General features: G+C 39.5%; 1 protein-coding gene across 1 annotated transcript; it reads left to right on the top strand.

Moving 5' to 3' along the window:
• The first annotated feature begins 13 nt into the window (after positions 1 to 13).
• On the top strand, positions 14 to 26,766 carry LOC133620028 (DDB1- and CUL4-associated factor 1-like). Its single transcript, XM_061981175.1, has 25 exons — positions 14 to 232; positions 830 to 953; positions 1,052 to 1,128; positions 1,215 to 1,288; positions 1,371 to 1,484; positions 4,206 to 4,343; positions 4,526 to 5,122; positions 5,516 to 5,617; positions 5,724 to 5,882; positions 6,154 to 6,333; positions 6,505 to 6,714; positions 6,828 to 6,997; positions 7,122 to 7,246; positions 7,478 to 7,713; positions 10,148 to 11,223; positions 11,338 to 11,536; positions 11,621 to 11,703; positions 19,429 to 19,513; positions 19,601 to 19,834; positions 20,029 to 20,122; positions 20,239 to 20,343; positions 20,445 to 20,518; positions 20,605 to 20,700; positions 20,779 to 21,043; positions 25,741 to 26,766. The coding sequence occupies exons 2-25, from the start codon at positions 841 to 843 to the stop codon at positions 25,794 to 25,796; spliced, it is 4,662 nt and encodes a 1,553-aa protein (XP_061837159.1). The 5' UTR covers positions 14 to 232; positions 830 to 840; the 3' UTR covers positions 25,797 to 26,766.
• The last annotated feature ends 992 nt before the right edge of the window (positions 26,767 to 27,758 follow it).

The following is a 27,758-nucleotide window of genomic DNA, read 5'->3' as shown; positions in this document are numbered from 1 at the left end:
TGCTGACGTCATAATAAGTGGACTGTCGCAGCGGCAATGACGTAGAGAACGTGTTCGCCATAATGACAGTAAAGCAACAACAAAAAGCCAAATTAAAATACAAAGGTTTGGCTGTGGATATTTTCCGGTACCGCCAGCGTTAGCCTGCAGCAGTAAGGTTTGAGTGCGTATCGTCACATTGGAGTCTTGTTAGATCTGGCAAAACTGAGGAAGAACTGAGCGGAACAACGAGGTAAGTTAGCATGCTAGCTAACTAAACAGGGTTACCTGTGATGCCGCTAGCTCGTGGCTAATACTTAGTTCAGTGCTCTGGTCGGTCGTCGTGGTTCGTAAATGAAGTCTGACACGCTGCAATATACATGTTTGGATAACATTGTTTATACATCCAGCACTGAGTTTGGAAGTGACCACGTTTACGTTAGCAGGCTAAATTAGCCTCCTTGTTAGCCACGATGATGCGACCTGTTGGAGAAGCAGATTTACGTCTGCAAATGTTTACACATATTTTATAAGATTAACTGCGCAACATATTGCTCCAATCAGAGTGATTGCTTTTGTATGCTCTCTTGCTGACGTTTTATTTTGAACCGTCTTGTAATTTTGACAGTTGAAGTCCCTGGAGACTTTTGCACCTGTGAACAGTCAATCTGTGTTCCTCTTTTGCTAAATATATCATCATTCTGTTATGGCCGACTCATGTAACCTTGCATTGTATCATCACTAAAGTGTTTACTCTGTGTTTGTAAGCCACATCACAACTGCTGATGTGGGTTTACAGAATATTGCGAGGTACTGGCTTGAATACTGATTTGAATGTGGTGTCTAATAGGCAGAGTTATTATGGCTTCGGCATCTGCCAGTGTGGACGCCAAGGCAGAGCTGACTACTCTACTGGAACAATGGGAAAAGGAGCAACAAGGCAGCACACAGGAGCTAGTTAACATTCTTACCAAGTAAGTGGTTCTTTCTCTATAGATCAACTGACTCGCTATTTTACAGATTTCAAGTGAATTTGGTCATATTAAAGGAATATATAAATTAACATTCACAGAATCTCGGAGCTTGTTGAGAAGGAGACAGAGGAGTACCATAAAGCAGACCCAGACCCTTTTGATGATCGTCATCCTGGTAAGACAAAGAACATGGAAGAAAGTATTATTGTAAATGTAGTGTATACATTTAGAAATGTTGTTTGTGCTATTATTTTCCACCAGGGAGGGCTGATCCGGAATGTGTGTTGGGACATTTGCTCAAGATCCTGTTTAAGAATGACGACTTCATGAACACAGTAAGGATAGATTGAATGGATCTATTAGATACTCATTGAAGTGAACCTGCAAGTGCTTAATAACATTTATTTCCCCATATAGTTGGTGAATAGTTATGTAATGGCCAGCAGAGAATTTCCCCTCAATGCAGCAGCCTGTCGCTTGCTTCAGAACATCATGCCTGGACTAGAGACAGCAGTGGTATTTCAGGAAAAGGTACATTATTATATATGATGTTATACCAAAGACTATAAAAATGGAACCCATTACCTCCCTGCTTGGCACTCAGCATCAAGGGTTGGAATTGGGGGTTAAATCACCAAAATGATTCCCGGGCGCAGCCACTGCTGCTGCCCACTGCTCCCCTCACCTCCCAGAGGGTGATCAAGGGTGATGGGTCAAATGCAGAGAATAATTTCGCCATACCTAGTGTGTGTGTGACAATCATTGGTACTTTAACTTTAACTTTATAGTGTCATATTATTGTCATAGTCGATAGGGTAATTTGTAAGACGATGCCACCTGTTAAAAGTTGCATCAAACTTTGTACTCAAAATAATCTTATTAACCTTTGTTGTGGTCCTATTAAGACGTTCCCTTCAGGGTTTCATGCTGCCAATTCCAGAATTCATTCCAATACCAAATAATCCATGAGTGAGATCTGCCAATTCCAATAATGATGACTTGTATTGATTAACTGTAAAAGTTTCAATATCAACACACTATTTGAACTAGTTACTTGTTTTCTTGTATTACATACAATTGTTTGATGAAAAAAAAAATCAGTAGTACACTTCAACTAAACAAAAGTAAAAACTACTATCTACCAGGATTAAAATTATTTGTTTTTTTTCCCTCAAAGTTCTTCTTTGTTTATTCCCTGCATTAAACATTACCAAAAAAAATGTGAGGGGAGTTAAAATATCGACCTAATTACGCTACTATCATACTGATGCTACCTTTCGTATCAACACCACCAATTTATGGATTGATCCGCCCTTTTACGTGTCGTGTACTGACTGCTACACAGACATTGTTATATTATACTCTCGCTAATTCTTATTAATCTACTTGTTAAATGTATGTTAATAACTGCTTACTTTCTACTGTAACGTGCTTCCATCTACTCTTTACTAAGCACTTATTTATTGGTGTTGTTTCAAGCTAGTTTAGCAATAAGCATGCCTGGCTTGCTTTTATAATTGTTTGTATTTCGACACGTGACTTCTTCCTGGGAGTAAAAACCAGTGGTAGTCAACCCAGCCAAGATGGCTGTTGTACAGCAAGCATTGCATGAACTATCCGAGTACAAAAGAGGCTTACATCTTCCTGCATAAAGCAGATATGAGCAAAAATACAAACTATGCAATATAATTTATCCCTATACTTTATTAAAAAAAGATTTGTCGAGTGACATTAAGGATTATACATCAGTCACCTTCTAAGACATATCAAACTATTGTGCCCCAAATGCCATTTAACACGGAAATTTGGAAAAGCATAGAGGTCTATAATTTCTTTGTGTGTGGCTGGGTCAAGGAAATTAATATCAAGACTCTCCCGGATAATTATGTATCGTTTCTGCTGGGAAAAGGTTGCATTTCATGATTTAACTTTACGTCTACTGGCATCTGTGTTGCTGTTGCGTGCGTTGTTTATGAGTAGCGTGTTTTCCCCCATCTTTATCAAAATATAACTACAGATGTCAACATTGCGTATGTGCTGAAAGATTAATTTATGATTGCTGCCTTTGGTAAAAACTTAACTCTTTTAGGTTTTGCTCACATTTGCTTTCTTTTAGACTCGCCGAGTTGGTGCTTTTTGAAACACTCGTAGAAAATGTGTTTAATGCAAATAATATCAAAATAATACTTAAATGGGAAATAATAAACGATAAAATTATATCAAACAAACCTTTAACATAGTGATCACTGTAAACTACTCATGCATTCTTTGACTCTGCATTCTTCCGGCCTTTTTGATTGCCTCTCGAGGAACTATGAAGAAATGTTTATTCTTTTTGCGATTTTGAGCGATTCGTACAACCAAAAGCAACGCGAGCATTGAGCATTTTTTCTTCGAGAAAGGCTAAATGGCACCTAGTATCCATTGAGAACAGAGTGAGCTTCACCACCACGTATATTTAATGACCGGACGCGAAGTCAGTAAAATCTAAGTGATAATTATACTTTATAATGATTTTAAAGATAGAAATACAAGTTTACTTGCCGTAATAGAAGTGATGGTAGTTGTTGCATTTTTCTTTTTCTTGAATTGAACAAAGCGAGCACAGTCTACAAAGTCTAATTCCTTGTGTGTTAAACACACCTGGCTAATAGATATTATTGTGATTAATTTAGAGGTGCCTCACTAAACTGTGTATGGCGATACACAGTTAGCTGCTATCTTTTCAGTGGAGGGACTAAAAATAAATAGTATCTGCCAGAGGGGATCGGCAGTGAACAGCATTGGTGATCACCTACTGTTTTCATGAACATCATCCGCAATTGATGAGTAGCCGATTGATTAGGCCCATTTTTAGGTCCTATAGTTTAAGCTATACTCTGCTACAATCTATACTGTAGCGAGACATGTTTGCAAAAATAATAAAGTTGGATATTATTACGACATCAAAGAAAGTAGTCTTCCCATTTTGATTTTGACTCTCATTCACTGCTAACATTAAAGATTTTAAATAGTCAATAGCACTTCAATAAATTTGAGAGTTTGTTTAAAATGGAGTTAAAAGTACTTTTTGAGAGGTGGTTAACACCACAAAGTCAATAGTCCCCACCAGTTAGTGTCAGAGTCCAGCCTGCAGGCACATTGCTTTTCTTTATCTTGTATCAACAAAGTAAATGTTGAATAAGCATTCTCTACACTCAATCATTTAACCTTGTTCTTAATCTTTCATTTATTTGGTTTTGTTCTCTTCAGGAGGGAATAGTTGAAAAGTTGTTCAAGTGGGCTCGGGAGGCTGAGCAGCCCCTCAGAATCTATGCCACAGGCTTGTTGGCAGGTGCCATGGAGAACCAGGACATTGCAGCTAACTACAGAGAAGAGAACTCCATTTTGGTCAGTAGGGGACGCTGTTTTCTCCGAATACTTTTTTATTTAAGAATGAAATGTTCTATTCTAAAAGTACACACAATAGTGTTACACAATGTGTTTTATGAATATTAATTCCTAGATTGTTCACCCATCATCAATTTCCCTACACCAGTCCATCAGCTTGTTTTAATGCTTGGTTTTAACAGGTCCCATTGATGCTGCATCGCTTACGTGAGCTTCAAGATAAAGATGCAGAGACTAAAAGAGAAATCAAGCGCCCCAGCCCCAGAAAAACTCTGAGTGGATCTTTACTTCCTTTGGACGAGGAGACTGTTGATGGAGGCTTTGAGGTGAAGCCTTTCTCAATGGACCAAAATGGGGCTGAAAGGGAAGGACTTGAGCAAGACGAGGATGGGGAAATGAGCCTCTCTGCCTTAGAGCCTGAAAATGACCTTTCATTCCGTCTCAACTCCCCTCACAAGACCAGCAGCCGTGCCAACTCGGCTGTTAAAACCATGATGAAGCCCATGTCGGCCCCAGGCTCACTGCTCCACCAAGGCGTGTCTGATGGTAGTAGTTACCTAAAAAGAAAAGCAGAGAGAGAGAGTGGCAGGACTGCAAAGCACAAGTTAAATTTTTCTCTACCCGAGCCAGAGAGGAATTTCAGCGAGCTTTCCAACAGCAGCTGGTCTGAGATGAGCCCCTGGGTGATAGGCAACAACTACCACTTATACCCTCTCACCCCAGAGATCGAGCAGAGACTCATTCTGCAGTATCTCACTCCTCTGGGAGAATATCAGGAGGTTAGTTTGTGTTTTATAGCATAGACAATAGGGCTGTGAATTTTTGGGCACCACACGATTAAATTCAGAATCGATGCTCGATTCAAAACTATTCTCGATTCAAAGTCAGTACGTTTTAATTATCATTGGGTGCCAGTTTTATTTAAAAACATTTTTGTTTAGATTTTTTAAAATCGATTAAGAATCGTTATAAATGAGAATTGCGATTAATTAATAAAATCAGTTCAGGTTGTTACCTTTTGCATTGAATACTATTAATAAGGGTTTATTTTGAAGTATTGAGTAAACTTTTTTTTAACGGCCCTGCCATTATTATTAGGTTGGGTTGTGAAGCAAATTGTCAATTTTTGTTATTGTTCCTGTTATCAAAATATTTATTTTTCCTGTCTTCAGCTTTTAGCAGTATTCATGCAAATGGGAGCACGAGAGCTCCTCATGCATTACATGGATTTAAAGCTGACCAATGATGTGCAGCTTACATTTGAGGCACTGAAGGTAAATTATCCAGCAATGCTTAAACCTCTAAACCTTTTCTCAAATGCTGATTATGCAAGAACATGCAGACCTATTTTCTTTTTCTTTCTTTCTTTTTCTCTGACAGTACTTGGCTTCTCTGCTGCTTCACAAGAAGTTTGCTGCCGAGTTTGTGGCGCATAGTGGAGTTCAGAAGCTCCTGGAAATCCCAAGGCCCTCTATGGCTGCTACTGGAGTATCACTGTGCCTCTATTACCTTGCCTATAACCAGGATGCAATGGAAAGGGTAATTAAAATATCTTATGCCAGTAGTTCTCAAACTTTTTTCACCAAGTACCACCTTAGAAAAACCTTGCCTCTCAAAGTACCACCATAATGACCAACATTAAAGTACAGAAGTGTAGTAGGCTTAAGTATTCTTTAAAAACAAGCAAAGGTTTTATTTAAGAAGTATAGTTAATATTGTTGGCCACTGTAACATCCCACAACACAGTTTGAACAATAACATGCAAGTGGAAGTAGGACCGTATTTGTATTCATTGACCTCTCCTCCCAAGGTGTGCATGCTGCCCCACTCTGTCCTGTCAGATGTGGTTGGGTACACACTGTGGCTGCTGGAATGTTCGCATGCATCCGGCTGCTGCCACGCCACCATGTTCTTCTCGATTTCCTTCTCTTTTCGTGCTGTACTGGAACTCTTTGACAAGCAGGATGGGCTGCGACGCCTCGTCAATCTGGTAGGCTAAACCAGGAGCTCGCCTCATGTGACCCCCACTCTTACCATGCAAATGCATACATCTGTATTGCTGACAAAAAATCTTACATACTAATACGCTGAAGTGTATATATATATATTTTTTTTTTTAAAGCTGATGTTTATTTTTTATGTATGATATGACATCTTTCAGATTAGTACTTTGGAAATCCTAAACCCAGATGACCAGGGTGCTTTGCTAAGCGACGACGAGATTTTCTCCAGCAGGCAGACAGCCAAACACACCTGCATGGCCCTGCGCAGGTACTTTGAGGCTCATCTGGCCATCAAAGTGGAGCAGGTGAAGCAATCCTTGCAGCGTACAGAGGGAGGTGCTCCTATTCACTCACAGCCCTACTACAAGGTATATAGAGTACAAGGTTCAATAAATTCCACACAATTAGGTGAAATAATTGTGAATGTTTGATGCATTTAAGTCTGAGATTTGTGGTCATCATTTGGCTTTTATCCTCACAGGCAGTCAGTTACAGTCGTGAACAGGTAGTGGAAATGATGGAGTTTCTCATAGAGTATGGCCCCCTACGTTTGTATTGGGAACCAGCTGAAGTCTTCCATAAACTGTCTTGCGTCCAACTCCTTCTGCAACTTATCTCCATAGCCTGTGACTGGAGGACCTACTATGGCAGGTGAGGAGAACGTAGTATGCTCATCTTACTGCGTTTTTTAGTGATATTTTGCACCTACATTGACTAAGCTATGTTGTGGTACACTTACGTTTCTTTTAATGCACTTACGTTTCTTACAATGCAGGAGTGATACTGTGCGCTATGCCCTTGACATCCTGAGTATCCTCACAGTCGTACCAAAGACTCAGATGTTGTTGTCTGAGACTGTTGCTGTTGTCGATGAAGGCGGTGCCACTGTTTCGAGCGCTGGTATGTACAGACCTAATAGTTAAATTATTTCTGAGCAGCTATCAACATAGTCTTTAAATAGAAAATAAATGCTGTACAGTATTACATGTTTAAACATACCAGCCTCTGCTCGGCTGCATTTAACAATTATTTTGACAGTTGAGTAGTCGGCGAATATTTTTTCAATTAGTCTTCCAGTCAAATAATTATTGCTTATGATCTGCTGTATACGTTTGAGTTTTTGTCTTGCAGGTATGAACATTGTTCTTGCTGTGGCAGAGGGAGAAGTATTTGTAAACGATGCTGAGATCCAAAAGTCTGCTCTGCAGGTTGTCATTAACTGTGTCTGTGCACCTGACAAACGCATGTCCAGTATTGGCAAGTTTATTTCGGGCACTCCCCGTCGTCGCCTCCCTCATTTAACCAAATCCAGCGAAAATGTGCTCACTAAGATGTGGAATGTGGTGCAGTCCAACAATGGCATTAAGGTATTTCATCCATCCATCCATCCATCCATCTATTTCATGTTACAGAAATCATTGTGCTATTTATTATTATTTATTTACTATTTATTTTTTTTTTTCAAGGGTTATCAATAAGGAAGTGACAATGTCTCGCAAACATTAGCTAAAGTGCACCAGCAGCAAACTGGTTGCAAAGCAGTGTTAAATGGATCTTCTCTATATACAGTACTAGTAAACAATCCTATCATAAGTTGTCTTTACAAAGAGATAAAACATGTGGTAAGGTTGTAACCTACAATATATCCAACTATGTATCTATAGCTATACTTTCTAATTAATTCCTATGGTCATGTTTATTATTACAATTTCTAAACACTTCAACATATCTTACGGTCGTTCATTAGAATTCAAGTACCAGTAGAGTGGAAAAACAAGTTGCCTCTTTCTTGAAGCTATTATCATATATGTCTGTTTTATGACACCAAAATACTTCCAAAGTTTTGGATTAAATAGATATGGTCAAAATAGTATCAATCTCACGGAAATTCCCAAGCCATTTTGAGAGATAATGATGAAGCCAATTACGTGATCACGTGACAGGATAGGTCTTTATTGTCATTGCACAAGTACAACAAAACTTTGTTTTCAGCACGTGATGTGGCGCTAGGAACCAAAGATCCCTTCCCTATCAACAACGATGCTAATCAAGCAGATTTTATGAGAGCCAACAACTATTACTTTTGGAAAAAATATGATTCAGGACCTTATATTTTTGAGCCCGAACACAAAGAGGATGAGTAATACGTTTTAGAAGCCCAGTGATGGATGCAGTTTCATTGTGGCACTAGCATCCGCATTGCTAGGTGCTAAACATACAAACTAAAAATAACAAACCAGAATTAAACAAACACGTCTATATTATTTCCACTCTTGCTGGGATGCCGACTGACGGGACGCTCACATAATTCCGTTTCTAAAAAGATTCAATCGCAATTCTCATTAAGGGTTAAAAAAAAGTTCCTTCAGGAGGCGTCTTGTGGGATCTATTTCGCCGTCTCGGGGGATGTCAAAATCGACCAGCCTGTCAGACCATGGCCACATTTGTCTACTACATGGTGAGAGCTGCATGAATTATATTCTAAAATTCGGAATTCTGGCAAGTTTGAGACTAAGCAGAAGCAGCCGTCTGCTCAGTGTGTCAAAAATAGCAGCGTAAGATAGCATTAGCTTACTGCTATCAATGCAACAATATCACTCATATTTGGTTAATTTTCAGGTTACGACATTTAAATGGAAAATGGTTTGCTGTTTCTGGATGTTTTTAGAGAGAGTATAATGAGCGCAACAGAGGACTCTCGATCTGTTGAATCAATTGTTGGCTATTTATTTACAATTTCGAATGCATTAAAAAAGCCAAGCATATGTGTTCTTGTCTTACTTAAGGATTGTGAATGACAAACACCACATCGGTTTCCAATTTTTGCATATTTCCAGTATGATTGATTTGATAACATTGTCAGAGTGCAAAAGCATACTGTTATGTCAATCTCGAAAAATAGCCGAAGGTATTCACAGCGCAATATTCAAAATGGCTGACTGAATTTGTGGCATTTTGTGATGTTTAAACTGTGTTTTCACATACTATGCGTATTGTAAATACAAAAGGATATGGTTTAATGCAGGGGTCCCCAAACTTTTTGACTCGAGGGCCGCATTGGGTTTAAAAACATTTCCGACACTGCAGCGCGAGCGCGATGATTTCACACTATCAATGGGAAAATGCATTTTTAGGCAATATGATTTGTCTGAGTGGCTAGGAGACACCGAGAGTAACAAGCGGTAGAAAATGGATTAAAAAGGACAGATTAAAAAAATAATAATAATAACAATAAAAAAATTCAAAAAACAGCAATTTTTTATTAAATTTCTATTAACTTGGGACTTCCCGCCGGCCGGAAATTGGACGCTGGCGGGCTGTATCCGGCCCACGAGCCGTAGTTTGGGCACCAATGGTTTAATGGATACAATGAAACACAAGTAGGAATATAAAGTCAACTTGTTTTTCCACTCTACTGGTTCTTTAAAACACATTTTTTACCAAAGTTGAGATACCAAGCAATTTTACCCAAACACAAACTGCCACACAAAGACTGTCCTGTGCTCAGCACAAAAACATCTGCACATGTATGTACTCGGCAAACAAAAGATAATGTTTTCTCTTTTGTTGTGGCATTATTCAAGGGGTATTATTAATACATGTATTTTTGAAGGAAGTTGTAGAGAGACAATTAATAATATGGAGGACACATTTTGACAACTATATTTACATACAGGAGACAGCACACCTCTTTTCATTATAATGAACTCCCACACAACACAACCATCAACATATATGTCTTTGTAAACCCGCCTTAGGGTTTGTGACCCATTTAATTTCAATTTTTAATTTGTCCTGCAGGTCCTGCTGTCCCTGCTGACAGTAAAGATGCCCATTACAGATGCAGATCAGATCCGAGCTCTGGCCTGTAAGGCTCTGGTGGGTTTGTCTCGGTCCACTTCTGTCAGACAGATCATCAGCAAGCTGCCTTTGTTTAGTAGTGGACACATCCAGCAGCTCATGAAGGAGCCTGTGCTCCAGGATAAACGCAGTGAGCATGTCAAGTTCTGCAAGTTTGCAGCTGAACTCATAGAAAGAATCTCAGGAAAACCCTTGCTGATCGGTACTGATGTATCCTTGGCATGGCTACAGAGAGCAAGTGTTGTCGCTCAGTCAAGGATCACCTTTCCTGAGAAAGAGCTGCTTTTGCTTATTAGGAACCACCTTGTAGTGAAAGGCCTTCATGACACAGCCACAGCTTTAACCAAGGAGGCAGATCTACCAATGACATGTCTGTCACATTCATCTCTCTCTGCTTCTACTTTTGTTCCTGTCACTCCCCCACCTCCTACTGCTGCTGTTGGCACTCTACCACGCACCCCGCGGCTGGCCAATGGTGTTGGGTCAAGACTGGGCAGCCATCCATCTCATTTAGCCACTCCAGCACCCAGCCATTTACAAGCCCGCCCCTCTACATCACAACCTGCTGGGCTCTCTACTACTCCTTTCCCATTGACTCCTGTGCCCCATTGTAACAATGGCTCTCCTCTGATCGGCCGAATCGTTTTCTCCCGTGAGAGGCACACAGGGTGCAGCGTGATGAGCTGCAAGAAACCCCGAGTGTTGAGGCAGAAGTCAGACCATGGCGCCTTTAGCCAGACACCAGCGATGAAGAAGCAGTTTGACAGACACATGCCCTCCCCTCCTGCATTAGACAGTATCATCACTGAGTACTTGCGGGAACAACATGCTCGCTGTAAGAACCCAGTTGCAACCTGCCCACCTTTCTCTCTCTTCACCCAACATCAGTGCCCTGAGCCCAAACAGAGGTGCCAAGCACCCATTAATTTCACCTCCCGCCACACGAGAAGGGTCATATACCCTAAATATGGTGGCGTCGATGGAGGATGCTTTGACAGACACCTCATCTTCAGCAGGTTTGCACACATAGCCGCCTCTCAGGTTTTTTTTGTATGGTGGATCTGGAAAATAGAGATCCATCGAGATAAAGCCTTGTCATTTCTTAAAACTCTGTTCTGTGTATTTCTCAGGTTTCGGCCAATCTCTGTATTCAGAGAAGCTGATGAAGATGAAAGTGGATTCATGTGTTGTGCTTTCTCAGCTCGTGAGCGGTTTCTAATGCTCGGGACCTGCACAGGCCAACTAAAACTCTACAATGTGTTCACAGGCCAGGAGGAGGCCAGTTACAGCTGTCACAGTTCAGCCATAACTCACATGGAGCCCTCACGAGTAAGCGCCCAAAGCTGTCACTATGTACAACCATGTTTAGGGTACACTGAGGTGTGAATACTCACTCAAGTATTGTCCTTTTAGGATGGTTCCCTGCTTTTAACATCAGCCTCATGGAGCTACCCAATGTCTGCACTGTGGGGGATGAAGTCAGTGTTCATCATGAAGTAAGTGATTCACAGTGCATCAGGAAAGTATTCACGGCGCTTCACTTTTTCCACATATTATGTTACAGCCTTATTCCAAAATTGAATACATTTATTTTTGTCCTAAAAAATTCTACACAAAATACCCTATAATTACAATGTGAAAATGTTTTTTGTTTTTTTAGAGCTTTTAGAAAATGTATTAAAAATTTAAAAAACGATAAATCACACAAGTATTCACAGTCTTTGCTCAGTATTTTGTTGATGCAGAACTGGTAGCAATTACAGCTTCAAGTACTTCTGAATATGATGCCACAAGCTCGGCACACCTATCTTTGGGCAGTTTCGCCCATTCCTCTGTGAAGCATTTTTAAGCTACAGTTGGTACAAAAAGTATTCAGACTCCTTTAAATTTTTCACTCTTTGTTTCATTGCAGCCATTTTCTAAAATCAAAAAAATGTATTTTATTTCTCATTATTTGTACACTCAGCACCCCACCTTGACAGAAAAAAACAAATGTAGAAATGTTTGCAACTTTATTGAAAATAAAAGACCTAAAAAGCAGATCTATGACATTAAGTATTCAGAACTTTTGCTCTATAACTTGTTGATGAATCTTTGGCAGCAATTACAGCCTCAAGTATTTTTTAATACGATGCCACAAGCTTGGCACACCTATCTTTGGTCAGTTTCTCCCATTCCTCTTTGCAGCACCTCTCAAGCGCCATCAGATTGGATGGGAAGCGTTGGTTTAGTTCCTGTCGCTAAAAACTATCCTCACAGCATGATGCTGCAACCACCAAGCTTCACTGTAGGGATGGTTTTGGCCTGGTGACGAGCGGTGCCTGGTTTCCTTCTTCTTTGTTTTATCAGATCAGATAATTTTGTTTCTTATGGTTTGAGATAGGGCTGCACGATTAATCGACATTGAGGTTTTAATTAGTGTGGTACATAACTGCAAAAGGCAGTTATGAGGTTTTTTTTCTCCGCTGTCACGGGTACTTGAGTGACAGCCATTTTTGCCAATCAGAAATGTAGCGCCTCGTATTTCTTCGTTTCTCACTTCAAACAGGAAGAAAAACATATTACTTTGTGCAACGCTGTCAGCACCTGAGCGCATTTATTTAATAGTGAAATTAACTGAACTGAGTGACCCCTCTTTTCAGTCATTAACAATCTTTGTCTCGGCGGACACTGGAGCGGGGTAACACAGTACAGAGAGCTTCGTGACTCGCCAGTGAGAAGTGCCGCTAAGCATCACAAATTAAGAGGAAAAATATAAGACGTTAAAGCCAAATGTCCTGTTAAGGGAATATGTCAGCTTCAAATCGGATAAGCGATATTAGCCCATCTACATGGACAAATGAGCAAAAATGCCGTCATGATCACGTGATAACAAACAAAAAGACAACGCCCAACCTCATTTTTCCAACTGGAAAACAAATGCACTTTAAGATGTCCAAACCTACTCATTGGCCTAGTGGTTAGAGTGTCCGCCCTGAGATCGGTAGGTTGTGAGTTAAAACCCCGGCCGAGTCATACCAAAGACTATAAAAATGGGACCCATTACCTCCCTGCTTGGCACTCAGCATCAAGGGTTGGAATTGGGGGTTAAATCACCAAAAATGATTCCCGAGCGTGGCACCGCTGCAGCCCACTGCTCCCCTCACCTCCCAGGGGGTGAACAAGGGGATGGGGCAAATGCAGAGGACACATTTCACCACACCTAGTATGTGTGTGACAATCATTGGTACTTTAACTTTAACTTAATATCTATTTAGGTTACATTTTTGTTGACAGAAATTAGTCCATTTAATTTTTTGTTTATTTATTTAGGAAAAAAGTTTATCATCTTCCAATTACAGTAGGTAAACAATTCTACAGTAATGAGGAATACAAGTTTATATCCTTTTTAAATGGTTCCTAATATTATTAATATATATATATATATATATATATATATAATGATTAAATACACTGTATAGTTTTTATGGATTATTTTTTCAGTTAAAGAGCATGATGTAGACAAAAGTTCTGAGTCTCTCTGCATAAAGCCAAATATTTTTTTAAGTAAAATATTGCATATTGTTTTAATGTGTGGCGCCTTGAGACAACAATATGTATATTCACAGTCTAAAAGTAACTAGTCTTCCTTCACTTGGTGTTGTTGAAGTTTTATGTATAAATATAAAAATCGCAATTTTGGAGAGAAAAATGTCAATTAGGTTTTTTCTCAAAATCGTGTCGCACTCGTCTGAGAGTTTTGGCAAACCTTTTACCAAGAAATTGCTTTCGTCTGGCCACTACTATATAGGCCTGATTGGTGGTTTGCTGAAGAGATGGTTGTCCTTCTGGAAGGTTCTTCTCTCTCCACAGAGGAATGCTGTAGCTCTGACAGTGACCATCGGGTTCTTGGTCACCCCCCTGACTAGACTAAAATGAATCCAGCAATGCACAGAGACATCCTGGATTAAAACCAACGCTTCCCATCCAACCTGATGGAGCTTGAGATGTGCTGCAAAGAGGAATGGGCGCAACTGCCCAAAGATAGGTGTGCCAAGTTTGTGGCCTCGTATTTAAAAATACTTGAGACCATAATTGCTGCCAAAGGTGCATCAACAAAGTATTGAACAAAAGGTTTGAATACTTAGTCTATACATTTGATGTTTGAGTTTTTTATTTTTAATACATTTGCAAAAAGTTCTAAATTTCATTTTTTTCTGTCAAGTTGGGGTGCTGAGTGTACATTAATGAGAAATAAAATGAACCATTTTTGATTTTAGCAAATGGCTGCAATGAAACAAAGTAGAACAATTTAAAGTTGTCTGAATACTTTCCGTACCCACTGTAAATCAGGTTGGATGGTAATTGTTAATGCACTGCCATTTTCAGATCTCTTCAGAGATATTCAATACGATTCAAGTCTGGACTCAGGCTGGGCCACTCAAGGACATTTACATAGTTGTCCTGAAGCCATTCCTTTGATATCTTAGCTAAGTGCTTAGGGTCGTTGTCCTGCTGAAAGATAAACCGTCGCCCCAGTGTGAGTTCAAAAGCGCTATGGAGCTAGATGTATCTGTACATTACTGCATTCATCTTTCCCTCTATTTTGACTAGTCTCCCTGTTCCTGCCATTGAAAAACATTCCCCCACAGCATGATGCTGCCATCACCATGCTTTACTGTACGGATTGTACTGGCCTGTGATGAGCGGTGCCTGGTTTCCCCAAAACAACATTTATGCCAAAGAGTTTAATCTCTCTCTCACCAGACCAGATAATTTTTTCCCCATGGTCTGAGAGTCTTTCAAGTGCATTTTGGCAAACTCCAGGCAGGCTGTCATGTGCCCTTTTTTTTTTTTTAACCAAGGAATGGCTTCTGTCTGGCCATTCCACCCTATAGGCCTAATTGGTGGATTACTGCAGAGATGGTTGTCCTTCTGGAAGGTTCGCCTCTCTTCACAGTGGAATGCTGTAACTCTGACAGATTAACCATCAGGTTTTTGGTCCCCTTCATGACTAGGGTCCCCCCCCCCGATCGCTCGGTTTAGGTGGCCGACAACACATATTAAAATGTAATATCGGAAATTATCGGTATCGTTTTTTTAAATTATCGGTATTGGTTTTTATTTTTTTATTTTTTAAATTTTTTATTAAATCAACATAAAAAACACAAGATACAGTTACAATTAGTGCACCAACCCAAAAAACCTCCCTCCCCCATTTACACTCATTCACACAAAAGTTTTTTTTTTGATTGAAACTTTTATTAGTAGATTGCACAGTACAGTACATATTCTGTACAATTGACCACTAAATGGTAACACCCGAATAAGTTTTTCAACTTGTTTAAGTCGGGGTCCAAGTAAATCAATTCATGGTACAAATATATACTATCAGCATAATACAGTCATCCCACAAGTTAATCATCAGAGTATATACATTTAATTATTTACATTATGTACAATATTTACAATCCGGGGGGTGGGATGAGTAGGGTTTAGTTGATATCAGCACTTCAGTCATCAACAATTGTATCATCAGAGAAATGGACATTGAAACAGTGTACCGGTAGGTCTGACTTGGTAGGATATGTACAGCGAGCAGAGAACATAGTGAGTTCAGAAAGCATAAGAACAAGTATGTACATTTGATTATTCACATTTGGTTATTTACAGTCCGGGGAGGTGGGATGTGGAAGGGGGAGGGTGTTAGTCAAGGGTTGAGGTTGACTGGAGTTGTTGTTTCTTTCTGTTATTAATATTCTGGTTCCTACATTATACATCAATATACCGTATTTTTCGGAGTATAAGTCGCACTGGAGTATAAGTCACACCTGCCGAAAATGCATAATAAAGAAGGAAAAAAACATATACCGTATTTTCCGCACTATTAGCCGCACCTAAAAACCACAAATTTACTCAAAAGCTGACAGTGCGGCTTATAACCCGGTGCGCTTTATATATGGATTAATATTAAGATTCATTTTCATAAAGTTTAGGTCTCGCAACTACGGTAAACAGCCGCCATCTTTTTTCCCCGTAGAAGCGGAAGCGCTTCTTCTACGGCAAGCAACCGCCAAGGTAAGCACCCGCCCCCATAGAAGAGGAAGCGCTTCTTCTTCTACTGTAAGCAACCACCTGCCCCCGTAGAAGAAGAAGAAGCGCGCGGATATTACGTTTCATTTCCTTTGTGTGTTTACATCTGTAAAGACCACAAAATGGCTCCTACTAAGCGACAGGTTTCCGGTTCATGAAAAGACGCAATCTCTCCATCCGCACACGGACTACTATTTCACAGCAACTGCCTAAAGACTTTCAAGAAAAGCTGGCTACTTTCCGTGCATATTGTAAAAACAAGATAGCTGAAAAAAAGATCCGGCCAGAGAACATTATCAACATGGACGAGGTTCCACTGACTTTTGATATTCCTGTGAACCGCACTGTGGATACAACTGGAGCACGTACGGTGAATATTCGCACCACAGGGAATGAGAAGTCATCCTTCACTGTGGTTCTAGCTTGCCATGCTAATGGCCAGAAACTTCCACCCATGGTGATATTCAAAAGGAAGACCTTGCCAAAAGAGACCTTTCCAGCCGGCGTCATCATAAAAGCTAACTCGAAGGGATGGATGGATGAAGAAAAGATGAGCGAGTGGTTAAGGGAAGTTTACGCGAAGAGGCCGGGTGGCTTTTTTCACGCAGCTCCGTCCATGTTGATATACGACTCCATGCGCGCCCACATCACGCTGGTTTTTAATATATTATTAAAGTTTGACTGACCTATCTGACTGTTTTTTTGACATTCCCTTTAGCGCAGTTAGATGCGGCTTATAACACGGGGCGGCTTATAGGTGGACAAAGTTTTGAAATATGCCGTTCATTGAAGGCGCGGCTTATAACCCAGGGCGGCTTATGGTGCGGAAAATACGGTATAACTCGCACTGAAACTATGAAAAAAACTGTGACTTATAGTCCGAAAAATACGGTATATCAATACAGTCTGCAAGGGATACACACGTAAGCACACATGATTGTGCGTGCGCTTGTCCACTAATAGTACTAACCTTTAACAGTTAATTTTACTCATTTTCATTAATTACTAGTTTCTATGTAACTGTTTTTATATTGTTTTACTTTCTTTTTTATTCAAGAAAATGTTTTTAATTTATTTATCTTATTTTGTTAATAAAAAATAAATAAAAAGGACCTTTTCTTCACCATACCTGGTTGTCCAAATTAGGCATAATAATGTGTTAATTCCACGACTGTATATATCGGTATCGGTTGATATCGGTAATTAAGAGTTGGACAATATCGAAATATCGGATATCGACAAAAAGCCATTATCGGACATCCCTAGGAAGAATCCTGGTTACCAATGATGGAGGCCACTGTGCTCATTAGGACTTTCAAGGCAGCAGATGTTTTTCTGTGCCCTTCCCCAAATTTGTGCCTTGAGGCAATCCTGTCTCTGAGGTCCACAGACAATTCCTTTTGACTTCATGCTTGGTTTGTACTATGCCATGCACTGTCAAGTGTGGTACCTTTTTATATATAGACAGGTGTGTCTTTCCAAACTATGTCCAATCAACTGAATTCACCACAGGTGGACTCCAATTAAGCTACAGGAACATCTGAAGGATAATTACAGTATTTTCCGGACTATAAGTCGCAGTTTGTTTCATAGTTTGGCCGGGGGTGTGACTTATACTCAGGAGCGACTTATGTGTGAAATTATTTACACATTACTGTAAAATATCAAATAATATTATTTAGCTCATTCACGTAAGAGACTAGACGTATAAGATTTCATCGGATTTAGCGATTAGGAGTGACAGATTGTTTGGTAAACGTATAGCATGTTCTGTATGTTATAGTTATTTGAATGACTCTTACCAAAATATGTTACGTTAACATACCAGGCACGTTCTCAGTTGGTTATTTATGCGTCATATAACGTACACTTATTCAGCCTGTTGTTCACTATTCTTTATTTATTTTAAATTGCCTTTCAAATGTCTATTCTTGGTGTTGGGTTTTATCAAATAAATTTCCCCCCCAAAAATGTGACTTATACTCCAGAGCGACTTATAGTCCGAAAAATACAGTAGTTGAAACAAGATGCACCTGAAATCACTTTTGAGCTTCATGGCAAAAACTGTGAATACTTGAGTACATGTGATTTGTAATTGTTATTACATTTTGAAAAAGTTCTAAAACGTTTTCACATTGTCATTATGAGGTATTGTGTGTAGAATTCTGAGGACATTTTTTTAAATTCCATTTCGGAATGAGGCAAAATGTGGAAAACGTGAAGCGCTGTGAAAACTTTCCAGATGCAATATATACTGGTGTTAAAAGTATGACTCTACCTTATGTGTTCACTTTGTAAATGCTTTTTTATACCAGAGTTCTTTTTTATAGATATACTGTACCTACTAAAATTACTCTATCATTTAAATTCTATTGACACCCATGCAAGCATATATGCATGATACAGTGTCTGGGGATTGCTATTATGGGGTGTGAGTTATTAGTCTTTCTTAGGGAAGTTTGTCTCAGTAGCAGCATTTTACTGTAGAACTGCATCTCAATGTGGTCCAAAAATGACATTTCTTTCTATCTTGTTGAATATTTCATAAATTTTGTTCATGAAGTTACACTATTTTTTTCTTATAACCACATGTTGGAGTAAATGAGACATCAAATGTGTTCAGTGGGATACATTATGGTCATTTAAGACCATGTATTTTTATTTATTTTTTAAAGGTAGCATTATCGATACAGTTCCTGTATTGATTCCCATTCGAGTGATATTGTGGATAATAAGTTCATGTTGAGGTTTAGGTATTTTCATAAAACTAATAAAGATGACCATACTATAAAAGATTGGCACACAAGATTGCAGAAATCCGTATCTTGTGTCTTATATCCTCTTGCCTCTACCTCAATGGTGCTTTTGGTCCACTGATACAGCAGCCTCATGCTGTCAAAACTGGGCACTTTCAAAAGATGACGTGCTGTTTGATTATGCACGCTAACAGCCCAAGGCCTGCAGACTTCTCTTCACTGCACTCAAGCATTTGATTTAATTCATTAACTCAGTGCAACCTAAGCAATACTTCTCTGATTGATCCTGTTCTGTGCAACAAGCTATGACAAGGATTACCGGTACATTCCTTTATAGACACACTGATATTCCGTGATTTTTTTAAATGAACTATTGTCCTCCTTTGTCTGCAGGCACTCTTTCCTGGGTGATCATTATGTGGAGTTTAGTAAGCTCTCGCAAGATCGTGTCATTGGAACCAAAGAGCATGTTGCACATGTATGTATACTGGTGTTGTAGATTTTACAAATACAGAATAAAGCTGACCTTCATGGATGACTTCTAACATCAGGCTTTCCTCTGTAGATTTATGACATTCAGACTGGCCAGGTGACGCTGACTCTAAATAACCCAGACCTGGCTAATAACTACAAGAGGAACTGTGCCACCTTCAACCCCACAGATGACTTGGTACTTAACGACGGTGTGCTGTGGGATGTGCGCTCTGCTCAGGCCATCCACAAATTTGACAAGTTCAACATGAACATCAGTGGTGTGTTCCACCCCAATGGCCTGGAGGTCATCATTAACACGGAGATTGTATCCTTCAGCCCCAATTTTGTTAGTCATTTACCGGTACTTTTAGTATATGCTATCAAAAAGAGTAACATTTATGTTTTTCCATCTCAAGAAAAATCTCATCTACTGCATGGATGCACATCTACATAGATTTATATAGTTAAAGTTTTTTCTGATAGATATGAGGGGTAGTTTTCCTTAATTTTAATTTTTAGTGGGATTTACGAACCTTCCACCTCCTCCACACAGTTCCTGCTCTGGACCAGTGTAGAACAGTCTTCAACAACAATGGCACTGTCATCTATGGAGGTAAATAGTGACTCACCAGTTATATTAAAGGTGTTGTGTGAACTGAGCTTGTAGAGATGTGTGTATGCACTGGTTTTGATTCAGTCCGAAGGTCACTGATGCTTGTGTGTCTGCAGCAATGTTGCAGGCTGATGATGAAGACGATATGATGGAGATGCAGATGAAAAGTCCATTTGGTTCGTCGTTTAGAACTTTCAATGCCACAGACTACAAACCAATTGGTAAGACCGTTTTTGTTTTGACAATGTATACCTCAGACTGTAATAGTAACACTTGTAAGGTACATCATTTTATTAGTAACATGTTATTGTGTTTCTCACAGCCACCATTGATGTCAAGAAGAATATTTTTGACTTATGTACAGATTCTAAAGACTGCTACCTTGCTGTAATCGAGGTAACCTGTGTTTATAAGATGTTGCCATTTGTTATGGATTTCTTTACCCATAGTATTTTTTGTTTCTTTATACGTTTGTTCCATAGAACCAAGACTCAATAAACACAGACACAGTTTGCCGGCTTTATGAAGTTGGTCGACAAAGACTAGCAGAGGAAGAAGAGGAGGATGAAGAGGATCAGGTATTGAAGAGTCTTGATAAAAGTAGAGATGCAATTAATTTATTTACTATACACCATTACAATTTTTCTTGTATCTAGGAGGATGATGATCAGGAGGATGACGACGACGACGAAGATGACTCTGATGATGACATTGATACAGATCCTCTTATCGCTGAGCTTGAGAATGAGAATGGTGGCGATGATGATGATGACGACGATGATGCAAATGTTGAATTCTCTCCCTCTGATGAAGAGGTCGCTCGCCTTCTCGAGGATGACTTAGATGTAGGGGATGACGATGATGACGACGACAATGATGACGACTCTGACAATGATGACGCTGAACTGGATGGAGAAAATGGTGAGTACTGATTTAAGTCAGTGAGTCTGTCTTTTTTAAAAAAGCTGATCCAAATGTTGGCACCCTCTGCACCCATGGGTGTCGTGTAAATGGTGCGTGTGGTCAAGCACAGCATTGGCATATTGCTCCCTTCAACAAAAGTTCTGCTGTCAGTGGTAAAAAAAAGTGTGTACTCCATCAAGACATAATGGTAATAACTGCGGTTGGGCATTGTTTGAATTCGGAAGGTTCTAGTTCCTTGTTTTGATTCCGGTTCCCAACGATTCTCGATCCCGATTCTTATGAATTTCTGAGGGGGCTATTTTCAACCAGTGTATAAATATCAATCCTTTGAACTTGAGTATAAATGTTATGCATTTTCTTTCAACAGGAATACCTTGTCACAAAAGTTTAATGTCATTTTTAAAAATCACATATAAATATTTCACATATTCTTTTATGTGTTTATATTTGGGGATGTTCCGATCAGGATTTTATGCTGCCAATTCCAATACCGATCTTTTAGTGAAACCAGTCATTACCGATCGCATGTATTAACCGTAATTTTTTAAAATGTATTTACTATTTACAATGAATGACAGTGTAAAAATCTACATTTTTTTTTTTTTTAAAGGTTTTATTACATCCATCCATTTTCTACCGCTTGTCCCTTTCGGGGTTGCGGGGGGTCGTTGGAGCCTATCTCAGCTTTGGATGGATGGATGTTCTATTACATTTGTTTGAGCAAAACAAGGTCAATAGTACACAGTTATTAAACAAAAGCAAAAACTATCTTACTCATTGAAATCTTTTGGTATTTACCCTCCAAGTCCTTTTGGTCCCTTTATTCCTGGAATTTGTAAACAGTCTAATGACTCCGGTATCAACCATATACTGATACTAACCTTGGTATCAACACCACCAATTTATGGATCGACCCGTCTTCACCTTACGTGTATGCCTGGCAGTGGACGCTGATGAGCAACAGAGTAGCCCGGCAGTTGTTGTTTTATTATCCTCTCTCTAGACTTGTATTTTCAGTAATGGGGACGCTGTATCGATCCGTTGTGGTGAAGAAGGAGCTGAGCCGGAAGGCAAAGCTCTCAATTTACCGGTCGATCTACGTTCCCATCCTCACCTATGGTCATGAGCTTTGGGTTATGACCGAAAGGACAAGATCACGGGTACAAGCGGCCGAAATTAGTTTCCTCCGCCGGGTGGCGGGGCTCTCCCTTAGAGATAGGGTGAGAAGCTATGTCATCCGGGGGGAGCTCAAAGTAAAGCCGCTGCTCCTCCACATTGAGAGGAGCCAGATGAGGTGGTTCGGGCATCTGGTCAGGATGCCACCCGAGTGCCTCCCTAGGGAGGTGTTTAGGGCACGTCCGACCGGTAGGAGGCCACGGGGAAGACCCAGGACACGTTGGGAAGACTATGTCTCCCGGCTGGCCTGGGAACGCCTCGGGATCCCCCAGGAGGAGCTGGACGAAGTGGCTGGGGAGAGGGAAGTCTGGGCTTCCCTGCTTAGGCTGCTGCCCCCGCGACCCGACCTCGGATAAGCGGAAGAAGATGGATGGATGGATGGATGGATAGACTTGTATTGAATATAAGCTATCCTGTTAATAGCTGTTTACTTTCTGCTGTAACGCCGTTCCATATACAGTACACTTCCTAAAGTTTGCTGAGCACTTATTTCTTGTGTTGTTTCAAGCCAGTTTAGCGGCTTGCTTGGCAATTAGCTTGCCTGCTTTTGTTTGCTTCTCCTATGTGGGTTACATGTTTAGCCTCGACCTCCTGTGGTAATTAGGGATGTAACAGTATCAAAATCTCACTGTACGATATTGTCACGGTACTAAGGCCATGGTACAGTGTTATTGTGGCATATGTCAAAAAAAAGACTTAAAAATGCCATGGTGTGTAAAATGAAGTGTCAGGAATGTTTAAATAAACACACTTACTGTAATTGAACACAAACCTAATGTTCAAATGTTGTAATCATATTTTTACTATACAACATGTATTTTTTTGTGCAAAGAATAGTGTTCAATGTTAAAAGCAAATATTTAACAAAAAAATTACAGTTGAGTCTCTAAACTGACAATGAAAACATGTGGTATAACAAGTGTAAAACAAATGTACAGTTTAGTGTATTTTAACTTTTACTTTCTGAAAAACAGTGTCCTATACAGTTTAATTTTTTCTTTGTCATTTTGGAAAAGGCTTATTGTCAGAAAAGTTGAATGAAAATTTAACTTAATAATTTAAACACCTCAAAAGTTGATGTTTAACTTCGCTGGCTTTAAATATCGTTTCTGGGGGATATTTTATCAAAACTAGCTTTCTCGTATTTCCTACGTTGTGCATAGTTCAATCAATATGCAAAGCCTGATTTGCTCACCATAGTTGCCCTCGCCTTTGGTTCACAGCAGCAAAAAGAGAAGAGGAGGATCTAGATCAGGGGTGGGCAATTAATTTTTACCGGGGGCCGCATAAGCAACTCGAGCACTGCTGGAGGGCCACATTGACTATATTTCAATTAAATTTTGCTAAATATTATTTTTGATGTACCGTAAGATAAATAATAATAATAATTAATGATAATAATTTCATTTAACCTAACTTAACTTTATACAAAAGCAGATTGCTTTTGATGGTTTTATTTTTGACACTGTCTTACACAACACTTCCTGATGCATAATACAATGCAAAAATGTCCATTTCTGCACAGGGTTAATTTCTGTCACTTTATCCTGCATTATCCAACATTTTCAGATTTGGACAACCATCTGTTGTTAAAAATAGTTTTGAATCATATTTATTTTATATTGTTTTTTATACTGGTTTTATATGTAATTATGTTTTGTTTTTATTCAGTCATTGGTGGAGCTAAGGATCATATTTGAATATTGTTTTTAATATTGTTGTGCAGCACTTTGGAAACATTTTGTTGTTTAAATGTGCTATATAAATAAAGTGGATTGGATTGGATTGTCACACCTGCCAGCTTGTCCCATTTCAGTCCTAACATGTCCAAACACGCATTTACCTATGTGAACAAGTCATTACCTGTGGTTGTCTCTTTAATTGACTGCGTGGCTGCCAGCTCCTTTGTGATTTGAAAGTCTGTAGTTATCCCACGTAAGAAGATGAGCAGCTGGGCGGTGTCACGTACATTGCAGCTCTCATCCAAAGCCAGCGAAAAACAGTCAAAGTCTCCGGCATATCAGCGCAACAGAGTCCAATAAGCACTCCTTAATAAACTCTCCGTCAGAAAACTCCTTACTTTTTCTGGCGATTTTGTGAGAAATGACTAAACTTGTCCTGACAGCTGCATCTCTGGGGGTGTGAAATTTGGCAAAAAGTCATTGTTGGGTTTGCAGTTTTACCATCAACGCATCAGCCTCCCTTGCGCGCTCTTCATCAGACAGATTCCGGTATTTTTCCTTGTACTTCGTCATGTAATGGCGATTCAAATGATATTCTTTAAACACAGCAACCTGTGTACCACAAATTAAGCATGCGGCTTTACCTCTAATTTCTGTAAAGAAAGACTCGGCAGTCCATGTCTTGTTGGAAACACGCCATTCGTCATCAACTTTTCTCTTTTTAGCGTCTCATCACTTGTCGCTGTGCACCTTCACTCACAGGTTACACACGGACATATGCCCATAAATAACACTTTTCAAAATAAAAGCAGCACAGTTGTATTGCACGCACGACATAGATGTTTTTTTTAACTTTATTTTGTCATTTGTGATTGCCGCTGTTCACATTCACTCACAATCACACACGAGCATACATCCACACGGAAGTAATACAAATAACGCTTTTCAAAACAAAAGCAGCATCGTTGTATTGCACACTCGACATACATACTTTTTAAAATGTATTTTTTAATTTATGATTGGCCTCACGCGAGCCAGACAGGGACGCACAATGGGCCGGATGTGGCCCGCGGGCTGCAGAATGCCCAGGTCTGGTCTAGATGTTAAAAAAATCAATTAAGAAGCGCTCCCACTGGATGTCTTCGCACCGCGGCAGTGTGCGGTGACCAGCTATGTCGGCTTGGAAACGCTCGAGACGAAGATGGCGGGCTTTGCAGTATGCAGACTTGATTACCTCTGACAAAGAGGTTTTGTTTTTGCCAGTTTGTCTGTTTGTTAGCCACATAACACAAACAATTGTTGACAGATTTTAATAAAATGTCCGAAAAAAACAATTCCTCTTATCTCCTACCAACATACTTCCTCTTTTTCTCCTCTTTGCCGTGTTCCATGCCCCCACCTTGCCAGTCCCGTGCTGCGCAGAGGATTTGACCCGTACGATTTGATAACTTGGCATTTTTCATAAGTCGGAAAAAACAAAATTCATCATAGGTTCCCTTTTAGATGTTTGGACAATTCCTGATAACATTCTTGTGAGAAGGTAAGAATTATTAGAAATGTGGCAAATGTTTATTTGTGCCTGGCAAATATTTATTTATGTTTTCTACACTGTGGCTTCAAGTCCTTTGCAGCAATGTAAGTGTACTGTTATAAACAATTGTATGTTTTTTTCAATGCAGTTAAAAAAATGGTATCTGTCATGCAATGGTAAAAATGTCATAGAAACCCAGAGAAATGTGCTGATGCTGCTTTGTTTTTGTCGTTTGGGCAGTTTGAGTCTTCACCCACTGACAGATGTCTTAGTGACCATTTCTTTTCTACTTCACCCTCAAACAGACAGCTCCGACAACTCTGACCTTGAAGATGACATAATTCTATCCCTGAACGAGTGAGTGGCGATTGGCAGCCGGGATTGAGCAACTGGACTACAAGTCAAGGCATCTGCCTCGTAGACATCTGAGTTGCAGAGGAGGAGGCAAGAAGAAGAAGAGAGCAGTAGATGCGGTGGGAAATAACTTGGAGCACTGCCAGTTTGAATGAGTTGGCGTCTGTGTACAAATGGACTCTGAGAGATAGGACCAAGGAAGAATCTCAGATAGATAAAAACAGCATTGTATATGATATAGTTTTATAAGCCGGCCTGATTGCACATCAGGGAAATAGCCAGTGTGTGGATGCATTGATGAACTTTTATATTTTATTCTCAACCGTTTGATATTTTGAAAGCAAAGGTTTGGTGTCAAATAAGTCTTTAAGGGAACAAGACCTAACTACAATGTTGGAGAGCGTTTGTGTAGCTATCAATGCAATGCATTCATTAGCATCGACCTTTGGAATATTCATCAAAAATGTATTAAAATTTTGGATTTAGGCTGTTTAATTGAATTGACTTTCTGTTGGTCCATCAGGGACACACAACGATGCAGTTATTTTCATCTCTTCTCTTACGTTAGAGAAGTTAAATCGGCTCTGCACTCTTCATTCTTGTTCCTGGACATGCCTACCGTGCACTCAATCTTTCGCGGCTTTTCGTCATTTCACACCCAGCAAGGCTTCGTCTCAAGTGAATAGATGCCAGCCTTTGGGCTTTTGATTATTCATCTTGCAGAGTTCTGTACAAAAAGCATCTGGGTAAAAAACGATTCAAATTTGTTTTCTTTAAAAAAAATTGTGTTACCAGGTCAATTCAAACATTGAAGAGAAAATGTGCTGGCTCAATTTTACAAAGCCACCAGGAGTTTGAGTTCTCTTCAGGTTTTTGCTTCCTATCATTTTACCAGGTTTCTTTCTCTCAAGAAGACATGGGTTGAGTTTCTTGATACATTAAATGTACAGCTTGTACAGTATGTACCTAAAGTATTTTTCTTATAAATAAAACTTTAGAACATTAAAAGATTTGTTTGCCCCTTTACTGATATGGATGGTGCTTGAGCTCCCCTACACATTTGTCACACTCTTTAACAATTGTAGGCTTTTGTCACTGTCTAGGGGACATTTAAGGAGCACATTGTAATAATGCATGTCCATGTGTCTCTTTAATATTTGGTTTCATAATATTTGGTTTCCTTGTATTGCCTCACAACCAATGCATTATATTGCTTTTGCACAGTGGTGTCCAAGGCATGGCCCGGGTACCATTTATGGCCCACAGCTATTTTTTTACACAGCCCATAACACATTCTAAAAGTACTGTTATTTAAAAGAAAAAGTGGATTAAAAGAGCAAACTGGTGTAATGTAATGAGAAAAGGTTGAAATGTTGACAATAAGAACACAAAGCTGGTAAGCAGGCTGTGTTTTTCCTTTAACAAATCCATTGTTTTAAAAGTGAAAAATATAAAAATGCCCCCAACGTCCTTTGATTTGTTAGTGTGCAGCCCTCATCTTGTATTAGCGACACAAAAGTAACCTCAACTTTATTGTTTTTTGTTCTTTTTGACATTTTGTGACAGTAATTATTGCCGAAGTCGTAGTTTAAAGAACTAATATGTTGCTCCCATCTCTAAATAACCTCATAAATGATCTATATTTGCAATGTAATGCATTTACCCCGTAGGAATAACCATCTTATGTACCTACCTTTTGAGTGTGCGCATGCTTCAGACTTCCCATGAAGCAACATTACAGGTTTTTAGCTTAACTGCAGGAAAATGGATTAATATTTTCCTGTGTCCTTCCCACGGTTAATAATAAAACACATTCAAATAGGCATCAGAACCATGTTAGAAAATACTTTGTACAAATTGTTTGATCGCCCACAGAGGAATGTGTGTGGCCATGTGTCATTTTATTTATTTATTTAGAAATATTTATAGTTGTGGGATTTTACAAGTCAGCGGGATACGGCAGTAGAAA

Source organism: Nerophis lumbriciformis, linkage group LG01, assembly GCF_033978685.3.
Source record: "Nerophis lumbriciformis linkage group LG01, RoL_Nlum_v2.1, whole genome shotgun sequence".
Lineage (NCBI taxonomy): Eukaryota > Metazoa > Chordata > Actinopteri > Syngnathiformes > Syngnathidae > Nerophis > Nerophis lumbriciformis.
The sequence above is the reverse complement of the archived record's forward strand: the minus strand, read 5'-3'. Positions and strand labels throughout refer to the sequence as shown.

Bases quoted from the DNA above. Each gene is read 5' to 3' on its own strand.
- LOC133620028 (XM_061981175.1), top strand. From the start codon at position 841: ATGGCTTCGGCATCTGCCAGTGTGGACGCCAAGGCAGAGCTGACTACT. The intron at 5,883-6,153 runs GTAATTAAAATA...TCTCCTCCCAAG, and splicing joins ACCAGGATGCAATGGAAAGG to GTGTGCATGCTGCCCCACTC. The intron at 20,519-20,604 runs GTAACCTGTGTT...TTTGTTCCATAG, and splicing joins GCTACCTTGCTGTAATCGAG to AACCAAGACTCAATAAACAC.